Here is a 22,195-nt window from a genome sequence, read left to right as displayed (position 1 = left end):
AAAAAATTAATATTTTCATATCGATTCTACTTTCTTTTTATAAATCAAAAATCTATAATTTAAAAGAAATATATATACTCTAACAATAAATAACGAAAACAATCAAGAAATTTCTGATATTTAATTATGATTAATTTTTTTCATTTTTAGTTCATAATTTTTTTTGTTTTTTTTTTGTTTTGTTTTGTTTTTTAATCAATACGCATTTACTTAGATCAATAATACGTAAAATATTTAGGATATTAAATAACACAAAAGATTTATGTTTTAAATAAATCCTAATCCTAAAACAAAGATATAAATCAAGGATAAAGATATCAATTTTTATGATTTCGGTGTACTATAACGTGAACGTTTTTGTGGCGAGGCCACTGGATGTCTATAAGAAACGTGCTTTCTAAGGGCATCTCGTGATCTTGATACATGTGAACAAGCTGTGCAGCTATATGAACTATTACTATGAGTTTCCATATGTACTCGCAAGTTATATTGATTACTTAATTGCTTTCCGCAAATAAGACAAGTAACGCTAGATTTATTATAATTCTGAGAACTTTTACCGCTCACAGAGCTGGTAAGAAATTTAAAATTCGCATCCCAAACAGGAGGAGGTTTTGTATCTTCTATTGGAGTAATTTGATCTTCTAAAGCAGGTGTACTCTCATCTATTCCACTTTCCGAATATGTTTTCTCAACATATTTATTGGTAGAAGCATTAATGGAAGGAATACTAACTTTTTCTCTTGTATTTAATTTCGCATTAATAGAATAATAAGGTTTAGTCTTCACACAATAAGGTATACTTTCTTGATCATTAAAGGTTTCCTCTACATTTTCAGTTGTTTCTGTTTCTAGAACAGTTTCTAAAGATTCGCCACCACTTGCAGTATTGTCTTTATTTTCTTTTTTTATTGATGTTTCGGCTAATACTTTTTCTTGTAGCTGTACTGGTGTAGGTTGAACATATAAACCATTATCATGTCTCGAATTTTTCTGTAAAAAAAAATAAAAAAAAAAAAAAAATAAAAAAATAAATAATAATTGTAAGAAATATGAAGATAAAATATGAAGATGACTTTTACTTTTTTTAAATTTATTTTTTATATTTTATTAAAAGATATTCCTGTTCTACCTAGCCTCTAAGATTATAATTTTTCAATCATAAAAAAGTAAAATTTAATTTTATTTTTCAAAACATTTTTACAACTTTATTTTTATAAGTTATAAAAATTTTCATGCATTGCTCCACATTTGTTTATATTCATTTTTTAAATAAAAAATAGGATTATTATATATATATATTTATACATTAATTCTAAATATTTGTTATAGCCACTCTTGACTAAAATATAAAGCATTATTGTAATGCAAAAAAGTACACATTATATAATAAAGACTTAATTGTTCTAAAAATATCTACTAAAAGTTTTAGTCATAGAGAGAGATTTTTGGATAAAGCTATTTTAGATATACCTGTAAATTCATTCTATGGGGAAAGGTTCCATGGGATGCATCCACTTGCATTTAGTTGCAACACACACAACGATCTTGATCTCGTGGATATCGTTTATATTCATTATCGTTCCTTCGATGCACGCGTGAACATAATATGTGTAGTATTTCCTTCATGTGATACTTCTTGAGGAACGACAGTGAATGTATTTAAGTGACCTGAACAAAACAACACGATCAGAGGGTAATATAAAGATTAAAGAAGGAAAAAGCAAATGTAATTTTGCTTAGAAATTATTTTTTAGTAATTTTATGTGGAGGAAAGTGACAATTATTTAATTATTAATTTATTCAAGTATTTCTTTTGTTTTGTTTAATTATTTAATATTTGTTATTTATATATTATGAATAAAATATAAAATATAATAAAAATCTATTTTAAATTAGATAAATCAAATATAAATTTTGAAAATCTTTTGATATAAATTATATTTTTATTTTAAATATATATTCCTAATATAATAGATACAAAAATAATTTTGATATTTATTATATTAACAATTAATAAATACTTGTACTTATTAGATATTTGATTAAATCTGATTAAAAAATTTTATTTATACTAATATGATTATTGTAAATGAAAATTTATATTTTCATAAATATATAAAAATATTTATATGTTTTTGGAGAACAAATGTTAAAGGAAATTACAATTATCAGCAAGGAGTTACTACTGTTTAAGGCACTAAAAAAAAAATAACATGCTTTGTTACATATATTTTTTACAATTCACACTGAAACAAGCTTCATTGAATAAAAAATAATGATTTATCAAATAATATTAATTACCTGTCTCTATTATATGATTAATAAATAACAATAATAATCAAAATAATATTTATTAAAAATGATAAAAATAGATATAGTGCAATTACTATTTATAAATTAATTTAATAACAAAATTTATTTAATATTAAAATTTAACAATTTTATTTAATTATCAATTTTAAATTCAATTTTAAATTTTTATTTTTAATTCAAAATAAAACTAATTATAAAATTACATTTAATCATTTTATTATTTTTTATTTATATATTTTATATTTTAAATTTTAAGAATAGTTAATTGCATAAAACTTATTTTTAAAGTGCAGTCATGCTAAATGTAAAGCATTAATATAAGAGGTTTGGTAGAACAGAATGTAATTATATAAAAGAAAAATAGAGAAAAATATAAAATTTCAAAATGTTTAAAATGTGCATATTAAAAAAAAAAAAAAGTAGACATATTAAGAAATTTTTACAATACAATATTAACTACAATACAAACATTTTTATAATCATCATTTTGTATTTTTATTATATTGAATAAAAACAAATGAATTTCCTTACCCCAGCTATATCAGCTAATCCACGAATATGTAAGGTATCTGCCATAGCCAAAAGTGCAGGTAATTGTTCTTGATAAATATTCACTTCACCATTATACATAAATGTAACAAGTGCACATAAATTTGCATATTCCATTCCTGGTAATACAATTACAGGATGTTGCAAAGAACTTAAGTCCTAAAAATTGATTTTTATAATTTTTATTATATTTAATCATAAAAGAGAAAAGAAAAAAATATTTAACATCTTAAAAATATATATAATACCTTAAATAATTCTTTAAAATAATAACTACAAGCAGAAAGAATAATTTTATGTGCATGTATGTGCCTACCACCAGCACTTAATGTAACATCTGTTAAATAACCACCATCAAGTAATTTAGGAAGAGAACTCAATAATGTGTTTTGAAAATTGTGCCATCGTAAACAAAATTGTTGCCCCTCCATGTTTTTATATACTGTAAATCAAAATTACAAAATCTTTTAAAATAAGATTTTATATTTTTACTATATATTATTATTAATTATATATACACAAATAAAAAATTTAATAATCACAATTCATATAATAATTAAAAAAATTTTTTAATTGTAATAAAAAATGAAGAAAATACAAATAACAAATAATAATATATAATATTGAGACTATAAATTACACAAACAAAAAATTTTAAATAAAATAAACATAATCCATAACTATGGATAAAAAGTTATATAAAGTAACTACAAGAATAATACTATTTGTTTCTATACCGTTTATTAATCATACATGCATTTTTATTGAAAAAAATAAAACTAAAGATAAATTAAGCTTTCAAATACACGCTTAAGAAGGTTATGTATCTAAGACTCTTAATAAAACACCAAAAAATTTTCTTGAATTTGATTTAATCTATTTGCGCCGGACGAAAGAGAAGTTGGGTTACTGCTGGTAGAGCAGTTCAAGAGATAGACAATACTATTTATTTAATCAGGCTGCAGGTTCCAGCCAAGTCTATTATTGTACTTTCAGGTATGGCTGGAGGAAAGAACAAATATTGGCTGACAATTTATAAGAATTAAATTTCTTTTTCACTATTAATAATTTAATAAAATTTATCAATATCACAAAATAGATTTAAAATTTATACATCATTTGATCTTACCTGAATAAAAATTATTTCATAAAACGATCAATGATATTCTTTATACGATACTTCACATCTATCTGGCAAACTTCGCCATAATTACCACATTACCAGTAACGTAGAAAAAGTATAGTAATCTATACGATGTTGACATACACTGTCACCTGTCGACATATTATAGAAGTATATAAAATGATTAGAAATGAAAATAAGCAAAAAAAGTTAATTATTTTAATGATATTAAATTAATTATTTTAATGATAATTATTTTCAATGATATTAATTTTTCTAATATATTATCATTTATTATATCTAATAATTTTTATTTATTGATAACAATAAAGCTTTTTTTTTATTATTATTATTAAATGTGTAAAAGATTTACAAAAAAACTTAATATTGATTTCATGCGAAAATTATCTCTTGTAAAAGAGATAATTTTATATATATATAATATAATATATATAAAGAGATTTTATATATATTCTAACAGCATATGAAATTTAAAAAATCTTGTTGAGCTAAAAAATATTATATTAAAAAATATAAGATCAATAAATAATTACTCAATATATTTCATATTTATTTTATTTTATTCTATTTTACAATATAATACAATTTTTTACAAAACTTATAATTGTAATCTTTATAAAAAATTGATGAAGTAATTAAAAAAAATTTTTTTTTAAAGAATTGTAAAGAATTCTGAATTTGATTTAATTATAATTTGAATAATGCAATCTTTATAAAACAGCAACATATATATAATTTATACTATTCATGCTATTAATAGTATTTAATATAATCTTAATAAAAAAATAATTAAATTTTTATATAATAATTATATATTCTTATATTACTATTTACAATTTATTTGATTTAAAATGTAAACAAATATATATCCAATGTTTATAACAATAATGTTCTTGATTATTGAGATGGCGCTAGAATTTATGTTTGTTAGAATTTATCAGTTTATCATGATTCATCAATGTGTTATGATTGATCATTATTTGATGTATTTTAATCAAATATCGCAATAAAATATTACACATATTTCATATAAACACATAAACAAAATGTATTTAATTAATCGATCTCTTTGCACTTAAAAAAAATGTCTACTATACGTTTATGGAAGCGAATGTGGTTTCATTTGTTACATATAAGTTTATTCACATTTCCGCTAAGTGATAGCGAGGACACAAAACAATTGACGATTTGTGAACAGAAATCTTCTCATAGGTAAATAAATATAAATTATATTTAAATCTTGATTACTCAGTGATTTAATTCAGTATATGTCATACATATAAGTAATTTTATTAATATTACTTGAATAATTGATATAAAAATTCATTTTTGTATCATTTTATTACTAAAAAATATTATTAAATATTCAAAATACCATTAAATATATACATAATTTCTAATAATATTTGAAAATATAAATTTATTAAATCAAAATATATATTTATTATAAAATATTTTTTTAACTTATTAAGATGTAGAAAATTATATTTTTACATTATTTTGAAAAATATTTATGAGATAAATCATTATTTTTATTAATTATTATAATATTATAAAATAAATAATAATTTAAGTTTCATATTAAGTACCTACATTTAAAATTATTTATAATACTAAATTATACTTTTTGAATATTCTAATAAATATAATAATATAAATATAAATATTAATATAAATAATATGAATAATATAAAATTGCCATTTTTATTTTTTTTCTATTTTATTTATAAGTAAAACATTATATTATAAAATAAAATTAAGATTATAATTATATTAATTTAATTATGTATTTTTTTTTTTCATTTTTTTCAGTTTATTATTTGTAAGTACATTAGATGGGAAAATATCAGCTTTAGATGTTAATAATCTTGAAAAAAAACAATGGACATTAGAATTTAATGAAGGATCTATGTTATCATCAAATATTCATCATAGAGAAGTACATAAATTTTTAATATATATTTTAAATATATTAAATATTTTATTATTATTTTAAATTTATAATTATTGAATATATTTTATAATCTATTATATAATAATTATATAATATTCAAAGAAATATTATTTCATTATTATATTTTTAATGTTTTTGTTCATTATTTTTTATTCTTTAATATTCATTTGATTCATTTTTCTCATTATTATTTATAGTTGAATAGTAATGGAAAATGGCTTCGTTTAATTCCATCTTTAAATGGTGGATTATATCAATTTGATGAAGAAAACTTAGAAGAAGTGCCAATATCTGCAAGTCAATTATTACATTCATCTTTTCGTTATTCGGATGATTTAGTATTCTCTGGTGGTAGAGAACGAAAATCATATGATAAGTATTTTTAAAATGCATTTAATAAGTAAATAAATATTAACATAAGTAAATAAACATTAAAAGAAAAATAAAAAATATATAAATAAATTTTTTATTATAGGTGTATCAAGTATAACAGGAAAAATTTTATATGAATGTGGAATTAGTGGATGTATTAATATTACAGATGGAGAAACATATATTGAACAAGAAATTCTTATTATTCAAAGATTTCAACAAACTGTAAGAGCAATTGAACCACGTACTGGTATTGAGAAGTAAATTTCATAAAATATAAAATTTATCAAATATTATTAATATAAATATTACATGAAAAATATTTTATACTGAAATAGGTGGAATTTTAGTGTTGGACAATATGATTTAGTATTGATTCCTCATTCTGATATTTATTGCCAAAATAAAGTAACACCTCATGTTCCAGATATTGAAATTAAAGTTATTATACCTGAGGGTTTAATTTGGATTGTTAATAGAAACAATCCTACAATAAAATTATCACAACATAAAGTAAATTTTAATTAATGACAAATAAAATATAATTTTTTAAGCTTTATATTGATTATATTTACTTGTATTTTGTTAGTTTGATTCTCCAATTGTTACCATATGGCGTGAAGATGCAATTATAAAAGCCAATGGATATAAAAATTTAAAGGAAATTAATTTATTTGATAGTACACAATGGTCTTGGGGTACAAAATTTTCATCCAGTCCAGCTATTTATTTGGGTATGCATAATAAACAATTATATGTACAAGAAAATACAGAATTCTATAAATCATTAGATGCATCACCAAGATATATACAATATTCAAAATATCCATGGAAACCTTATCCTGCTATTGGTATGAATATTTAATTTTAATTCTTTATCAATTATAATATAATGCATTATATAAAATTATGAATATTTTTTATAATGTATAGAATACAATATTTTTTAGGTAAAGCAATTAAAAAGTCTTTTTTAGATCATGTAACAAATAACAATAATGATGATGATTTGTTTGAAATAAGCGATGCACAAAGTACTACTGCATTATCAGTTCTTTATAATTCAGAATACATAAATGGTATATAAGTATAAAGCATTAAAATTTGTTTTAAATAAAAAGTTGGTTTTTTAATATTTAAAATTATTTTTTGATAAAAATTTTCTTTTAGAAAATGGATTTTATTTATATTCAACACATCAGTTGGAAGTAGATAATAATAAACAATGTAACTATACTAATTCAGATTTAATACTTATTGAAGAAAAACAGAAATTATTTGGAACAAATAATATTCATAAAGACGATGAAGATACTCCTGTTCAAGTTATAATTGTATCATTATGGTATTGGTGGTATGTAAAATGAAATAAAGAAATAAAATAAAATATTTGTTTTTAATAGAAAATATTTTCAATAGGAAGGAAGTTTTAATAATCTCAATTACTACTGCGATTTTACTTAATTTTATGTTAACACAACGTCTGTTAAATGCTACAACAATTGCTAAAGATGCAGTGCTTCCGGTAAAAAAAATATAGAGTATTTTAATATTATAAAATTTAAAAATATTGATTTTAAATAGCAATTAAAAATATTTATTTTCATAATTTTATAGCCTTTAATAGTTGAAAGACATATAGAGAATAAAAATATTCAACTATCTAACAATGAAAAAGAAATTGATAATTTTAAATCACGTTATCTCACAGATTTTGAACCAGTGGATTGTTTAGGAAAAGGTGGTTATGGCGTCGTTTTTAAAGCAAAAAATAAAATAGATGATTGTAATTATGCTATTAAAAGAATTGCTCTACCAAACAGGTTTGTAATTTTAATAAATTCTAATATGATTTGATAATATTAACATAGAAAATAAATTTGATCAAATTTATAAAATTTATATATACTTATTTTAATAGTATATATTCAAGAGAACGTGTAATGCGAGAAGTAAAGGCGTTGGCTAAATTAGATCATCAAAATATTGTAAGATATTTCAATGCATGGCTTGAATGTCCACCTTCAGGATGGCAAGAAAAACATGATCCTCAATGGATAAACAAATTAATATCTCCAAATTCAGATTTTACTTCAGAAATAATTTATACAACACCAAAAATTAATAACTCCATTTATATTAATGTTAGTCAAACTGATCAATCTTCTGATCTAGATAGTGCTTGTGAAGCTTATGAATTAAATTATAATTTAAATGAAGATTCTTTTGTCGTTTTTGACAAATCCTATTCAATTAATCAGAATGAAAATGTTATAAATATCAATAACTCTAGAATTGAGAATTCCAATTCATCTCATTCAATTAATAAAATTGAAAAAATATTAAAAAGTAATAATTTTACACATTCTGAAAGTATTCTATTTAAACTTAACACTGATAGTGAATTTTCAGAAAAAAAAAAGGAAAAAAAACAACAAAAATCATTTTCTTTAGATCTGAACAATAAATCGAATACACGTAAGTCCCCGAAAATGTTTCTTTACATACAAATGCAATTATGTCAAAGATTAAGCCTCAGGGAATGGCTAAAGAACCAATCATTGCGAGATTATCATCATATATTAAATATATTTTACCAAATTGTTGAAGCTGTAGAATATGTTCACTTACAAGGACTTATTCATCGTGATTTAAAGGTAATATTAAAAATATTTTACACAATATATATTATTTTAATTTAATGCTTAAAAAATAAATTTCAGCCTTCAAACATATTCTTTTCTTTTGATAATAAAATAAAAGTTGGAGACTTTGGTCTTGTAACTGCAATGACAGAAAGTTATAATGAAACTCATATTCCCTCCTCAGAAAATGAAAATGTTTCTTTTAAAAACAGTTTACATACTGCATATGTTGGTACTCAACTTTATATGTCACCTGAACAAATGAATGGCCAAGGTTATAATTATAAAGTCGATATTTATTCTTTAGGAATCATTTTGTTTGAATTACTTATTCCATTTGTTACTGAAATGGAAAGAATAAATGTTCTTTTAAATTTAAGAAAATTAGTATTTCCAAAAGATTTTAATAATAATTATCCAGCTGAGGTAAGAAAATCATAATTCATATTAGTGTTTAAATAACAGAAATATTTTCGTTAAAATATATTAAATAAAAATATTTTATTTTTAGTATGATTTATTGAAAATGATGTTAGATGAAAATCCCAACAAAAGACCTACAACATTAGGTATTAAAGCTAAACCACCATTATTAAATTATGAAATAGCTAACGGACTCAGTATAAATGAAAATACAAAATAGCATTTTGAATTGCCTCAATTGACATGAATTTCTTCTGTGATTAGCAATAATAATGAATCTTGCTAAAATATAAATTAAATAATTATAAGTTAAGTTATAATTAATTATAAATAGAAAAAAATTATGAATATATATACTATTTATTTCATTTTTATCTTTTGTTTTATATTTTATAAAATTATACAAATTTAAAAATTATGTTAACAAGAATTACTTGCTCAATTTGTTTTATTATAAAATAACATTTATCCAAAATTATCAGAAAAATAATAGAAATTATAACAATTTAAATATTAATTTATTCAAATGCAATAATAATGCAATAAATTTATAGTTTTTAATAAAGATCATACATTGGCATTTGTTTTACAATAAATAATTAATGTTCATAAAATTTCTTATTTTCAAATGTAAATACAAGCTATTATTGTTATAAAACAATATTCTCTTCTTTGTATAAATATATTTTTTTATATATTCATACTTTAAGTATTTTCTTATATATATCTCCAAAAATGATATTATTTCATTTTATGTGTTTCATAAAATGTTGATTTACTTTAATGTTATTATATAAAAATTATATTTGTCACAATTCAGAATTTTTGTGAATCTATTAAAATAAAAAAATATAAATATTTATAATAATATCAATTTATACTAGTTAATTAAATTTTCATTTTTCATAAATTCTATGATTAATGTTAATAAATAAATTATTAATATAGTAATTTGCTAATTATATTATTAATATTATTATTTTTTTTTAATAAGATTAGATGAAGGATTCAATCATTTAAAATTTTTGATACAACTTCATTTGCAGCTTGTTGACTACCAAGTAAAATTACACCATTTTTAGACAAGACAAAATTTATAATAGAAGTGGAATTAATAATTTGTGGAAGTCTATAAAAACCATATCTAAAAATTAATTATATATCTTATTTTATTTGTAGTTTATTAAATAATTAATTTATTAAATATTAATAAATAAGTAATTTATTATTTTTATTATATATTATTTATTATTATATATTATTATTATATTATATACCCATTTTTAATATCCTGCAATATTTCCAATAAACACCAAATTATTATGAATGTGAAACATATGATTGTAACTTTACAAATAAAACTCCATTCTTTCCAAATTACACTTTCAAATACTAAAAGATTAAAATTTATTACAAATATAATTTAAATAAAATATTTTATTTTAATTAAAAATATTAAAAAAAGACTATATATAACCTTCACTTTTATCTAGTACAACAATACCAAATGTAAATAAAGCTTGTCTTGAAGTTTTAAGTGATTTATTTTTATAATGGTAAATAAGACATGAATAAAAGTTTTCTATTGTATCACGAGTTGTATAACTTGCAATACTAACAGTACTAACTCGTCCATCATCTCTTATATTGAAAAAATCATAACTTGATAACAAATTGATGATTAAAAAATTAATATATATTTATATATATATATATATATAAAATAAATTATTTATATATAAATTTAAAATATTTACTTGTTTCCATATGATAGTAATAATTTATCCATTAAGATCCATGTAGCATATGTCTGTTTTGAAAATATGTGTTTTTTTTCATGAGGAATTGTATCATAGAAACATGATAATTTAAGCTCTTGACCTAAAAATATTGATACTTCTTGATAATGATCTAAAAATTATTACATAATTTTACATTACTACATTATTAAAAATTAAATATAATTTTATTAATATATTAAGAATTATTATACCAGATATACTAATAGTACGACTTGAAAATCGTTTACTACTTGTTTCTAGAATTGATAATGTTATAAGATCTATTTCTTCTCCATTTATATTAAAGTATCCAAGAGTAAAACTCATTTGTGGTACATCAGCACACTCAGAACATATTTTTTCCTATTACGAAAAATCATCAATTTCTAGATAATAAATAAATTTTTTTATTTTAAATATAATAAAAATACTTACTCTTATATTATCACGTATAGCACCTAAGAATATATCAGTTACAGATATAATAATTATTTCTTCAAAACCTAAAGGTATATATTTCTTTTCATTTCCGTTCACTTGCATGTATACATTTTTACTATCATAAGCTACTATTATTTCAAACCATTCTCTTATTGAAATATGTTCTATACTTTCAATTGTAACATAAGTTACTCCTTGATAAAATTTAAGCTTTATTTTTCCCTCTTCTATTAATAATAAAATATATTTGTTTAAAGAATCATCTGTTATTATTGCCACAATTCCATTTATGTTTTCAATTTTTATAGCAATTGTAATCTAAATTACAATGATCATAATAATTATATAATATATATAAATTATTAAAATATTATTACTTAAACAATAAATATTATTTCTTACTTGCCAATATTCTATACATTTTGGACAAGGTACTGCAATTGAATCTGTTAAACCAATATAAATAAAACCTTCATTGTCATCTCCCAGCAAATATTGGACATTATTACTACTGGATAAAATATTTGCATATTTTTTATTATAAGTATCCTAAACAATATATTATGATTTAAAAACATTTATTAAATTACAAGTATATCATTAAATGTAAATAACTTTTAATGCACGAAGTTGAATAGGTGCGAAATTAATTGCTATTTCTTGAATTTGACCTTGAAATCCTCCTATTTTCATTACATGATCCAAATCATATGACATAGGAATACATGAGAAAGTATTAATTTTATGAAGACCATCATCAATACGTAATATACCATGTGTTCCATATATTGCAATTAATACTACATGCCATTGTCCAATCTAGAGAACAATGTATTTGAAATAGAAAAGATTCAATATATAAAAAATAATTTCTTACTTCCATTTTAGTTTCATGAATTAAAGCCAAAGTACAATCAGCAATCTGAGATAGAAGAACTATTTTCCCATTTTGAAGAAATAATTTTACAAAATCACATATTAATCCTTTACAGTTTTTTTCAAAACGATAAATAATCATACCAAAAGGAGACAATGGCAAAAATCTTAAATATATATGAAGTAAACGTGAAGGTCTTCCAGTTGTTTCATAAAAAAGATAACTTTCTTCTGTAAAGTCTGCTATTTCGTGTGATTTAACTTTTAATTAAATTACTATATATAATATTGGTTTACCATATAAATTAATAGTATTATTAAATTCCAAATGTACCTATACATGGTTTAGTGAAACATTGACGAATTTCAGAAGCTGAACCAAAGCAAGATGTACCATTACCATTTGGAGAGGGATTGTTACACATTCGATTTCTCAATTGTGTACCAATTCCACAACTTGAAGTACAAGATGACCAAATTGTCCATGATGACCACATTCCATTTACTAAAAAAAATTTATAATTATAAAACAATTTTTAATAAATTATATATTATAAACAATTTTTATATATATATAAAATATATAATAATAATTTAATAAATTAAATATTATTTTTAAACAATATATATTATTATTTATATAAAATAATATTCTTACTAGAACAATTATTAATTGTACAACCCTTTATTTCTTTGGATACACCTTTACATGATGTTCCTTGTAAATTTTGTATTTCTGAACATGCTCGTTTTCTTGTTCGAATTCCACTACCACATTCTACACTACATATAGTCCATTTACTCCAATTAGTCCATGTTCCCACTATTGAAAATAATTAAATAATATACAATTTAGATTAAATATATAACTAATATACTACTACTAATATACTAACTAATATACTACTAGTATACTTGATAGTTTTCTGCAATTAAGTCCTAGACAATTTTTTGTTTCAAATGCAGAATCATGACATACTAATTTATAATTGGAAGGTATTGGACTGTTACAAATTCTTGTGCGATATTTTAAACCTTTGCCACAAATTGCAGTGCATGGTGACCAAATTCCCCAAGCACTCCAACCACCAGGATCTACAAAAGTTATTTTATTATTCATATGCATTTACAAAAAATATTTATCTTTATCTTATATAAATATATAATTATTTACTTGGACAACCAACATTATATTTAATGCAATTCATAGCATTCCAATAAAGCATCTTTATAAAAAAATATATAAAAATATTATTTCCAAATCTTTTTTTCTATATAATTTCAAATTTTATAATTTATAGTTTTTTATAATTTATTACTGAATTGTTCCCAAGAATTTTTTCTACAATGAAAAATGTACAATCGGCAAGAAAGCATAATTCTATTAAAGCAGGCAATTTTTGATGAATGTCCTTTACAATTTCTAGTTCTTCTTTACGTATAGGATGAATATTTACAATTTTTTCATAATCATTCATGGTACATCCTAAAAAAAATATTTATTAATGTAAATCAATATGTTATTCATAATATTATTTATTTCATAATTATTTAAATTATTATTTAAATTAATTATTATTTATTTTATTTTAATTATTATACCTGTAATATGGCAACTTTCGATTTGATAATTAGGACCAATACAAGGAGCCCCATTATTAGAAGGTATAGGATTATTACAAATACGATGTCTTATTTTTTTTCCTTTAAATCCACATTTTCCAGAACAAGATCCCCAAGGACTCCAAGAAGACCATTCTCCATCAATAGGACATAATTCTTCACTTTTTAATCCAAGATCACAATAAAGATTTTGCATTGCATTAGATACATCATCTATAATAAAAAGATTTAAGAACATATTAAATTAATAAAGTTAAGCTTTACTTTACCAGTAAAAGCAAGGAAAATTAATGAAGTGACAAATATAAATAAGATTATTATAGATGGCCAAATTTTCATTATTATTAACGTATTATTTTAACTAATTTTAAAAATAATTTTAACTAATTTTAATTAACTAATTTTAATTATATTATAAATTAAATAATTATAACAAATTTTAAATAATAAAAAAATTTATGTTATGTTTTTTGTATGTATATATATATATATATATATATGTATATATGCTTTGTATACATATTATGTATTTATAAATATATTTTAAAAGCTAGATTAAATTTATAATTATTAATAGATAATTATAATAATACATATATATTAATAATTACATTATATATTTTTTAATATATTTATATTTTTTTACATTATATTTATATATTAATATATTATATATTTTTTTTAATATATTTTTAATATATATATTTTTATTTTAAATATATCTATAAACTGTTAAATATAAGCAATTCAATTTGAATTCAAATTGTATTTTTTATATATTAAGATAAATTTTAGCCAATAAGATTTGATACTTTTGCATATGCGCAATAGTTTCTTGGATAATATAACTTAAAATTCACATGTATGGCGCGAGCGGCACGAATCTTGTGAATTTGTAGTATTATTAAAAATTCATATATAAATATTCCTAATAAATTGTAGTAAGTATTCCTTAATTAAAATAAATATATTTCAATTTTTTTTAATATATTTATATTTTCAAAAAATATTATAATAGTGTATTAGTATTATTATCATGTAATATTTAGATAATTAAATAAATCTAACCTTTAATCAGAATTTTTTAATTAAAAAGTTAAAAAATTAAAGTATAATTATTAAATTTTAATATGGAAAATACATTAATTGATAATAATTATATAATAATTTACATTAAATAATCTTAACATTTTCTATCTTATTGTATATTCTTATCTTATTTGTATATTTTTGTTAATTTAGTCCTGTGTATATTTAATATTTTTTCCTGTACCATATAAACATGACTCTCACTGAAATGGAACCGCTTAAAATACACTTAGATGCCTTAGAAATGGCAGGAAAAGTAGTTGATATACATATTACAGCAGATAGTAACTTTCCTTCTTTAATCAATCTTATGCGATATAATGTACAAGGTAAAATAATTATTTTCTCTATTTTGTATTTTATTGTAATTTAAGTTTTTAACTAAAAAATTTTTTTAGGTGGACCAACTGTTAGTGGTCTTGATGATCATGATTATCCAAATATAAATGGAATGTCATTGTGTTTTTCAAATATAAATCAAATGAAAGTACATAGTAAAATTTCTTTGCCATCTGAAATAATGGAACATTTTCATCGTATCCTTTTAAAAATAATAGATAATCAATCAATATTTTTGTTATATATATATATATTTTTTTTTTTTTTTTTTTTTTTTTTTTAAGAAATATAAGAAATATAATTTTATAAGAAATATTTCCTTAGTATTTGCTTAGGTGTACAATGTCATTCTATGATGGGACTTTTTACAGAAATTTCAAAAGCATGGCTTACAATTGATAGTGATATATATGTTTGGTCATATGAAAATGAGTATATATATATTAAAATTTATTAAATTTTTTCCATAATAATATAATTAACTTATGTTACTATAATAACATATTTTTAGATCTGATGTTGCATATTTTGATGGGTTAAATGAAACTATTATAAGTGTAGGTTTAGTTAAACCCAAACCAAGTGTATTTCAATCTTATGTGAAATATTTGTTGATTCTTACAACTACAGTAGAAATAACTATTCTTGGAGTTACATTAATAGAAAATGAAGGTATTATATATATATATATATAATTTTAGTTTTATTTTAAAATTATATCTTTTTAATTTTCATTTATTATCATAATTTCCAATTAGGCTCATCCCCAGAAATGCAATTAGTTCCAGAACCAATTTTTACAGTTGCTACAGATGGTATTGGTATTACAACAATAGCAAATACTAATACTGGTAGAATTTTTCTTGGTGGTAGAAATGGATCTCTTTATGAAATATATTATCAGGTAATATTCTATGATGGGATTTGTAGATTTATGATATAATATAATACAAAAATTATGGTTAATCATTATAGTGCACGTTTATTGTGTAGGCAGAAAGTAGCTGGTTTGGAAAACGTTGCAAAAAAATAAATCATTCTGAAGGTCCATTATCATTTTTAGTTCCATCGTTTGTCACTATAGCTTTATCAGAAGAAGAAGCAATAATACAAATTTCCATTGATGATTCGCGAAATATTTTATATACTTTAGGTGATAAAGGAACAATTACAGTGTGGGATATTGATAATGATGGTGCATCCAAAGTTGCATCTTTATCACAAGCTTCCTTAGTACAAAATGCAGTTCATGTTGTTAAGTATGTATAAAATTTTAAATAAAGTAAAGAGCTGAAATTAAAATTCATATTCATTTATAAGAACGTTGGAATTTTAGAACGTTGGATAGTAATAACTTTCGACCATTAGTGAGCATATCTGCTATTACAGAATCAGAATCAGTACATTTAAACTTAGTTGTAATTGCGGCTACTGGAACACGTTTCTACTGCAGTTGCACTTCAGTTTCTAATCCAACAAGTAGACCTCAAGGTTTGCAATTAATACATGTTAGATTACCACCAGGTTATGCTGCTAATGCTACAGTCATGAGACCAAGAAAAGTACAAATGGCACATTATAGAAAAGGTATGTATTAATATTCCTCTATTAAGATAGTGAATTTTTTTTACTATGCAATAGATTTATTGCAGGAACACTTATTCTTGTTTGTGGTGGAGATACAGAAACTGTTTTATGTTTAAGTAATGATGCTTATCCATTCACTAATTATTTAGCTGAAACTCAAAGTCCTTTATCGCTTGATAGTCCATTTTGGACAATGGCTGAAATTCTCGTAGAACCAGCTATACGTATTGAAAAACAAAGTATTACTCAAGAAGAACCTCCTCTTGTTGTAAGACAACATATGGAAGCTCCTCGAAAATTTATATTTTTAACTTCTCAAGTATATAATTAATAAATTTTAAAGTATTATAATTATATAAATATATAATTATATAATTGTATATTTATGTTAATATTAAATGTATTTACAAATCGATTATTTATTCATAGGGTGCCATAATTTATGTTCAAGTTCGTCCAATGGATATTTTAAAACAACTTCTTTTAGAACAACGTGGCCCTGATACTGAAGCCGTTCGTGCGTATTTTCAATCACAATCATTGGAACAAGCATGCGCAACTTGCCTTATTTTAGCTACACTTGAAAGTTCTCAAAATGCTGAGGTATTAATTGAGATTATGAAAATTAAATATTGTAAAATTAAAAAATATTATTTAATTATAATATATAGTTAGCAGAATGGGCAACAAGAGCATTTTTTTTATATGGTAGTCAACGAACAACAAGCATTGGACCTCCAATGGATATACATGGTAATAGATTTACTAATATAAACACAAATATTACATTAACAGTTTCAATTTTTTTTAAGCAATTCTATTAATCTATAAATATCATTATCAAATTTATAAATGCTGTAGATATTTGTACATCAACACCAAGAGTTCCAAATTATGATTTAAGACTTCAAGGTTTTCGGCCTCATGCACCAGTTGGACTTAATACAGATATTTCTCTACAACAGTTTTCTGCAAAACATAATGGTTTATATCTATATGTCGGAAGAATATTACGACCTATATGGAATATGCGTTGTATCAAACAAGAAATTGTAAACAACAAAACTCAAGTAAATTAATATAAATTTTTCCAATATTTTTATTTATATACATTCTAGTTTATTCATATTATAATTTCAGATTTCTAGTACAATTTCAACTAGACAAGTTAGTTGGATTTTAAGTCTCTTACAAGCATTAAGATCATTTCTCAATAAAAATACCCATATTACTAAGCAGTATGTTTTTATATTATTTCAATAATTTTGTGATGATTAAATTTTATTTGAATTTTATTTGGAACTATTTATTGATTTTCAGACATGGTACTAATAGAACAACTGATGGATTTGAAACAACTATACGTAGTCATTGTCAAGAACCAATTGTTGAAGAAAGGAATTCTTTAGCTGCATTAAAAATTTTTATTACTCATGCCTGTGAAGTATTAGAACTTTGGAAAATTCTATGTGAAAATCATTTAAATAATATTGTGAATTGTTTATCAAAGGTTAAATATATGCTATATTTTTTTTATAAAAAAAATAGAAAATTTATTGATTTTTGATTATTTTTCTATTTAATTTATAGGATCAAATTAATCAATTTTCTACGGCTACATTTCGAGATTTAATTTTAATTGGTCATGAAATTTCTTCATTGTTGATCATTCATCTTATAGATAGGTAAGCTAATTAAATAAATTATAAAAGTATTTTTATTAATTGTAACAAATATTCTAAAGTTATCTTGCAGATAATGCATCTGTTGATGCTGTTAGTCAAAGATTACGAGAAGTTTGCCCAAATTTATATAGAAACGAAGATGCTGTCTGTTCTAAGGTATAAAGCTAAGAAAAATATGATTTTATTATTGTATATTATTAATATTTTTATTAATTTTAGGCCAATGAAATAATCTTAAAAGCAAAAAGCTGTACAAATCCCAAAGAAAAGGAATGTTATTTGCGATCTGCTTTAAAAGTAAATACATAATATAATAATCAATTATTTATATTAAAAGATATAAATTAGATAACATAAAATTATTATATAATATAACATATAATACATTATTAATATACATAATATATTTAATAACATATAATAACATTTTGATATTGATTTGCATAATTTTATATTTTTTATTTATATGAAATATTATTCACATTTTAGCTTTGTAAAGAAGTTGCTCCCAGGTTAAATTTAAGTGCAGTATGTCAACAATTCATTGCTTGTCAATTTTATGTGGGTGTACTTGAATTATGTATATCTTGTGCAGAAAGAGTAGATCCTAATAACACTGCTTTACATTATTATAAAAATAATGAACCAAAAGAAGATCAAGAAGGTTATATGAAAAGGTATTAACTATTATAAAATGATATTTTTAATATATCAATGATTATAATAATTTCTTTTATAATAGATTAGAAATTTATAAAGAATTCATCACACTATTGGACCATCTCTATAATCAAAGCATCTCTAATCCATTAACTCCCACTATATCTAGTAAAGTTGGATCTCCTCCACAAAATAGTTCCACAGTTCCTGTTACTCCAGCAAAAGAAATAGTAAGATATAATTTTTTTTAAACTAAATTAAATTTCTTTTGAAAAATGGAATGAAACTTCTATATTCGTCTATATAATTATATATAATTATATAATTCTATATAATTTTATTTATATATTTTTTGATAAAAAAAAATGCTTCAATATGCACCCAAAAATTCAATATTCACCAAAAATTTTTTACTGCATAATTCATTTTATAGCATTATAATTTCTGAAATAAAAATAAATTAAATATATAAATATAATAAATAAAAATATAAAAATAAATTTCTGTTTAAATTTGTATTTATTTATAAATCTAATTCAAGATTAAAAACCAATTATTTTCTTTTTTATTAATTCAATTTTAAAAATTTAATATTTTTCTCTCTTTTTATAAATATATTATACATATCCATTTTTTAGAAATGAATTAATGATTAATATAAAGAAGATTTTTTGCTACATGTTATTTTGTATTAAAGTTTATATTTTAGTTACAGAATATTATAACTGATGCATTACATTCTACATGTGAAATTCTCCATGCTTCAGTGTATGCTTGGATGATGGAAAGAAGACTTCATGGAGAACTTATAGCTCTAGCAGCACCTTCTTTAGAAACTTATCTTACCCGTGTTAATGCGCCAGATTTACTCTGGCAGTTTTATGAAAAAAATAAAAATCATGCTGCTGCAGCTAAAATCTTAGATGCTTTAGCGACAAAAGAGTATGTATAAAAATACATAGAATATGTATAAAAATAATTGCTATAAATTAAATTTATTGGTTTTTTCTTAAATCAAAATTATTTTTCATTTCTTTTAATAGATCAAATATACCATTGTCACAGAGAGTTGAATATTTAGCTCGAGCAGTAGTTTGTATGCGAAGCGACCAAGCTGGATATGCTCCATATCTTGATATATTTTTACGTGAATTAGAAGATAAAGTAGAAGTTGCTAGAATACAACAACAGGTACATAATTATAGATATATCATTATATTATATGTAAAAGATAGATTATATTTATATAGCAGATATAAGTATACAATTATAAATATTACAGTAGAACTAATGAATTTATTTATAGAATACAGTTTATATTGTTTTACAGATATTAGATACGATTTGTAATCAACATCTTAGCGATCGGCTTAATGAAGAAATATTTAGAGCATTAAATTCTTCATTACTTGATATTACAAAGGTATATTTCAACTTAAGCTATAAATTAAATAATTTTATTATAGCTATAAATTAATGAAATTACGTATATGAAATTACTACTATATATAATTATTAATATTTGTAATTATATTATTTTTTTTTATTTATTAATTACAGTTATACGAAAAATATGCAGATCCTTTGCAATTATCAGAGTGTAAATTAGCTATAATTCATTGTTCTGGTCATCAAGATGCAATGTTAATCCAAGAAATTTGGACTAATATTATAAACAATGGTATTCAAATTTTTTTATCTTATATATTTATTATTTTAATATAATTATAAATAATTTCATTTAAACAACATTTATTCATAGAATTAAAAGATGCATCAACAGCAGAGGATAAGATGACTATTTTAATGAGTAAAATTATATCTTTGGGGCAGGAATATTCAGGATCACCACATTGTTTTCCAGTTGGTAATAATTCTTTTATGATATAAAATGATAAAAGTTTTATTATGTAAAATGAAATTGCAAAATATATTTTTTATATTTTTTTTAGACTTCCTGATAAAACAATTAGAAATAAAAGCATGTAAATTAAATGTGTCAAATACTGGAATTATATCTGGATTTTTGCAATTAGGAGTATCAATGGAAGATCTTTTAGATATATATAAGTAAGTATAGTATATATAATAATATATTTTTAGAATTAATAGATAAGAAAATAATATTTTCTATTAGAATGATTGGCAAAGACACTCGAACTTGGTTGAATGAAGGAAATGAATTTCATCTTATTGAATCAACTGCAAATTTGATCAATTATTTCATATCGCATTCAAATATAACCAACACTTTTATCAAGTAAGTCTTTCATTTAATAATCAATGAATATGACCTTTTATTTACTCTTTCTATTAAGTTATTAAATCTAATAGTAAAAATTTATTTATATATTTATAAATATTCATATATTCATATATATTCATATATATAAATTCTATTTGACTAATGTTAATTACAATTGATATTAAATTACAGACGAAAAATAATAACAAAATGCCAAGATGTAATTTCAAAATGTTTACTTACTTTACAAACTAAACCTCATGGACAAGAATTGATAACAAGACTTAGATCAATTCAAAATGTTCTAAATCGTATGTAAAAGGAAATCTTTATTATTGAAATAACATTTTATAAAATTGTATAAATATTATATTTGCAAATTAAAATATGATGAAACAGGTTATTCATAAACAGATTATAAATAAAAATTTGTCAAAAAAAAATGTAAATACTTAAAAATTATAAA

The 22,195-nt window shown here is 21.5% G+C and overlaps 4 protein-coding genes across 9 annotated transcripts; 2 read left to right on the top strand and 2 right to left on the bottom strand.

The window, feature by feature from the left end:
• Window positions 1-139: 139 nt before the first annotated feature.
• Window positions 140-4,100, bottom strand: LOC122716820 (protein abrupt-like). 4 transcript variants are annotated; one of them, XM_043940249.1, is made up of 5 exons: window positions 3,995-4,100; window positions 3,603-3,867; window positions 3,114-3,307; window positions 2,848-3,024; window positions 140-993 (listed from the first exon to the last, which is right to left on the bottom strand). In XM_043940249.1, the coding sequence occupies exons 3-5, from the start codon at window positions 3,294-3,296 to the stop codon at window positions 325-327; spliced, it is 1,029 nt and encodes a 342-aa protein (XP_043796184.1). In that variant the 5' UTR covers window positions 3,297-3,307; window positions 3,603-3,867; window positions 3,995-4,100; the 3' UTR covers window positions 140-324. The 4 variants fall into 4 exon arrangements, with proteins under 4 accessions (XP_043796184.1, XP_043796187.1, XP_043796186.1 ...); XM_043940252.1 differs by having other exon boundaries at window positions 3,672-3,867; XM_043940251.1 differs by having other exon boundaries at window positions 3,714-3,867.
• Window positions 4,101-4,922: 822 nt separating this feature from the next.
• LOC122716764 (eukaryotic translation initiation factor 2-alpha kinase) lies at window positions 4,923-9,791 on the top strand. Of its 2 annotated transcripts, XR_006347088.1 has the most exons (14): window positions 4,923-5,221; window positions 5,822-5,948; window positions 6,161-6,335; window positions 6,439-6,595; window positions 6,674-6,848; window positions 6,925-7,186; window positions 7,286-7,414; window positions 7,506-7,689; window positions 7,755-7,860; window positions 7,953-8,158; window positions 8,257-8,992; window positions 9,059-9,208; window positions 9,288-9,406; window positions 9,492-9,633. XR_006347088.1 is itself a non-coding variant. In XM_043940133.1 (13 exons), the coding sequence occupies exons 1-13, from the start codon at window positions 5,094-5,096 to the stop codon at window positions 9,621-9,623; spliced, it is 2,865 nt and encodes a 954-aa protein (XP_043796068.1). In that variant the 5' UTR covers window positions 4,924-5,093; the 3' UTR covers window positions 9,624-9,791. The 2 variants fall into 2 exon arrangements, 1 of the variants encoding a protein (XP_043796068.1); XM_043940133.1 differs by having other exon boundaries at window positions 4,924-5,221; window positions 9,059-9,406; window positions 9,492-9,791.
• Window positions 9,792-12,034: 2,243 nt separating this feature from the next.
• LOC122716813 (coadhesin-like) lies at window positions 12,035-14,466 on the bottom strand (the record flags this gene model as incomplete). The annotated part of the gene is made up of 9 exons (XM_043940232.1): window positions 12,035-12,444; window positions 12,503-12,762; window positions 12,836-13,006; window positions 13,160-13,324; window positions 13,417-13,596; window positions 13,676-13,727; window positions 13,821-13,987; window positions 14,104-14,337; window positions 14,394-14,466. Coding segments are annotated over 9 exons (1,521 nt in total), but the record flags the coding sequence as incomplete, so codon positions are not given.
• A 531-nt stretch (window positions 14,467-14,997) lies between these two features.
• LOC122716877 (nuclear pore complex protein Nup154) lies at window positions 14,998-22,178 on the top strand. Of its 2 annotated transcripts, XM_043940363.1 has the most exons (27): window positions 14,998-15,065; window positions 15,367-15,542; window positions 15,612-15,749; window positions 15,888-15,984; window positions 16,064-16,224; window positions 16,311-16,456; window positions 16,546-16,811; window positions 16,889-17,139; window positions 17,205-17,458; window positions 17,569-17,742; window positions 17,811-17,892; window positions 18,001-18,209; window positions 18,280-18,377; window positions 18,460-18,649; window positions 18,730-18,824; window positions 18,884-18,980; window positions 19,044-19,121; window positions 19,314-19,501; window positions 19,567-19,714; window positions 20,194-20,426; window positions 20,528-20,675; window positions 20,815-20,907; window positions 21,045-21,165; window positions 21,247-21,351; window positions 21,437-21,554; window positions 21,622-21,744; window positions 21,922-22,178. In XM_043940363.1, exons 2-27 carry the CDS (start codon window positions 15,407-15,409, stop codon window positions 22,046-22,048), a joined length of 3,876 nt encoding a protein of 1,291 aa, XP_043796298.1. In that variant the 5' UTR covers window positions 14,998-15,065; window positions 15,367-15,406; the 3' UTR covers window positions 22,049-22,178. The 2 variants fall into 2 exon arrangements, with proteins under 2 accessions (XP_043796298.1, XP_043796299.1); XM_043940364.1 differs by lacking the exon at window positions 17,205-17,458 and having other exon boundaries at window positions 17,627-17,742.
• The last annotated feature ends 17 nt before the right edge of the window (window positions 22,179-22,195 follow it).

This window comes from Apis laboriosa, unplaced genomic scaffold (genome assembly GCF_014066325.1).
Source record: "Apis laboriosa isolate Shangri-la unplaced genomic scaffold, ASM1406632v1 scaffold49_cov149, whole genome shotgun sequence".
NCBI classification, from domain to species: Eukaryota; Metazoa; Arthropoda; class Insecta; order Hymenoptera; family Apidae; genus Apis; species Apis laboriosa.
Note: the sequence above shows the minus strand (reverse complement) of the source record. Positions and strands in the feature narration are given on the sequence as shown.

Coding starts and splice junctions, on each gene's coding strand:
- LOC122716877 (XM_043940363.1), top strand. CDS start 15,407: ATGACTCTCACTGAAATGGAACCGCTTAAAATACACTTAGATGCCTTA. Junction 17,893..18,000: donor ACCTCCAATGGATATACATG/GTAATAGATTTA, acceptor TAAATGCTGTAG/ATATTTGTACATCAACACCA. Junction 19,122..19,313: donor ATTTGCGATCTGCTTTAAAA/GTAAATACATAA, acceptor TTCACATTTTAG/CTTTGTAAAGAAGTTGCTCC.
- LOC122716820 (XM_043940249.1), bottom strand. CDS start 3,296: ATGGAGGGGCAACAATTTTGTTTACGATGGCACAATTTTCAAAACACA. Junction 3,025..3,113: donor ATTTTAAAGAATTATTTAAG/GTATTATATATA, acceptor ATCAATTTTTAG/GACTTAAGTTCTTTGCAACA. Junction 994..2,847: donor GATTAGCTGATATAGCTGGG/GTAAGGAAATTC, acceptor TTTTTTTTACAG/AAAAATTCGAGACATGATAA.
- LOC122716764 (XM_043940133.1), top strand. CDS start 5,094: ATGTCTACTATACGTTTATGGAAGCGAATGTGGTTTCATTTGTTACAT. Junction 6,336..6,438: donor TAGAGAACGAAAATCATATG/ATAAGTATTTTT, acceptor TTTTTATTATAG/GTGTATCAAGTATAACAGGA. Junction 6,596..6,673: donor CCACGTACTGGTATTGAGAA/GTAAATTTCATA, acceptor ATACTGAAATAG/GTGGAATTTTAGTGTTGGAC.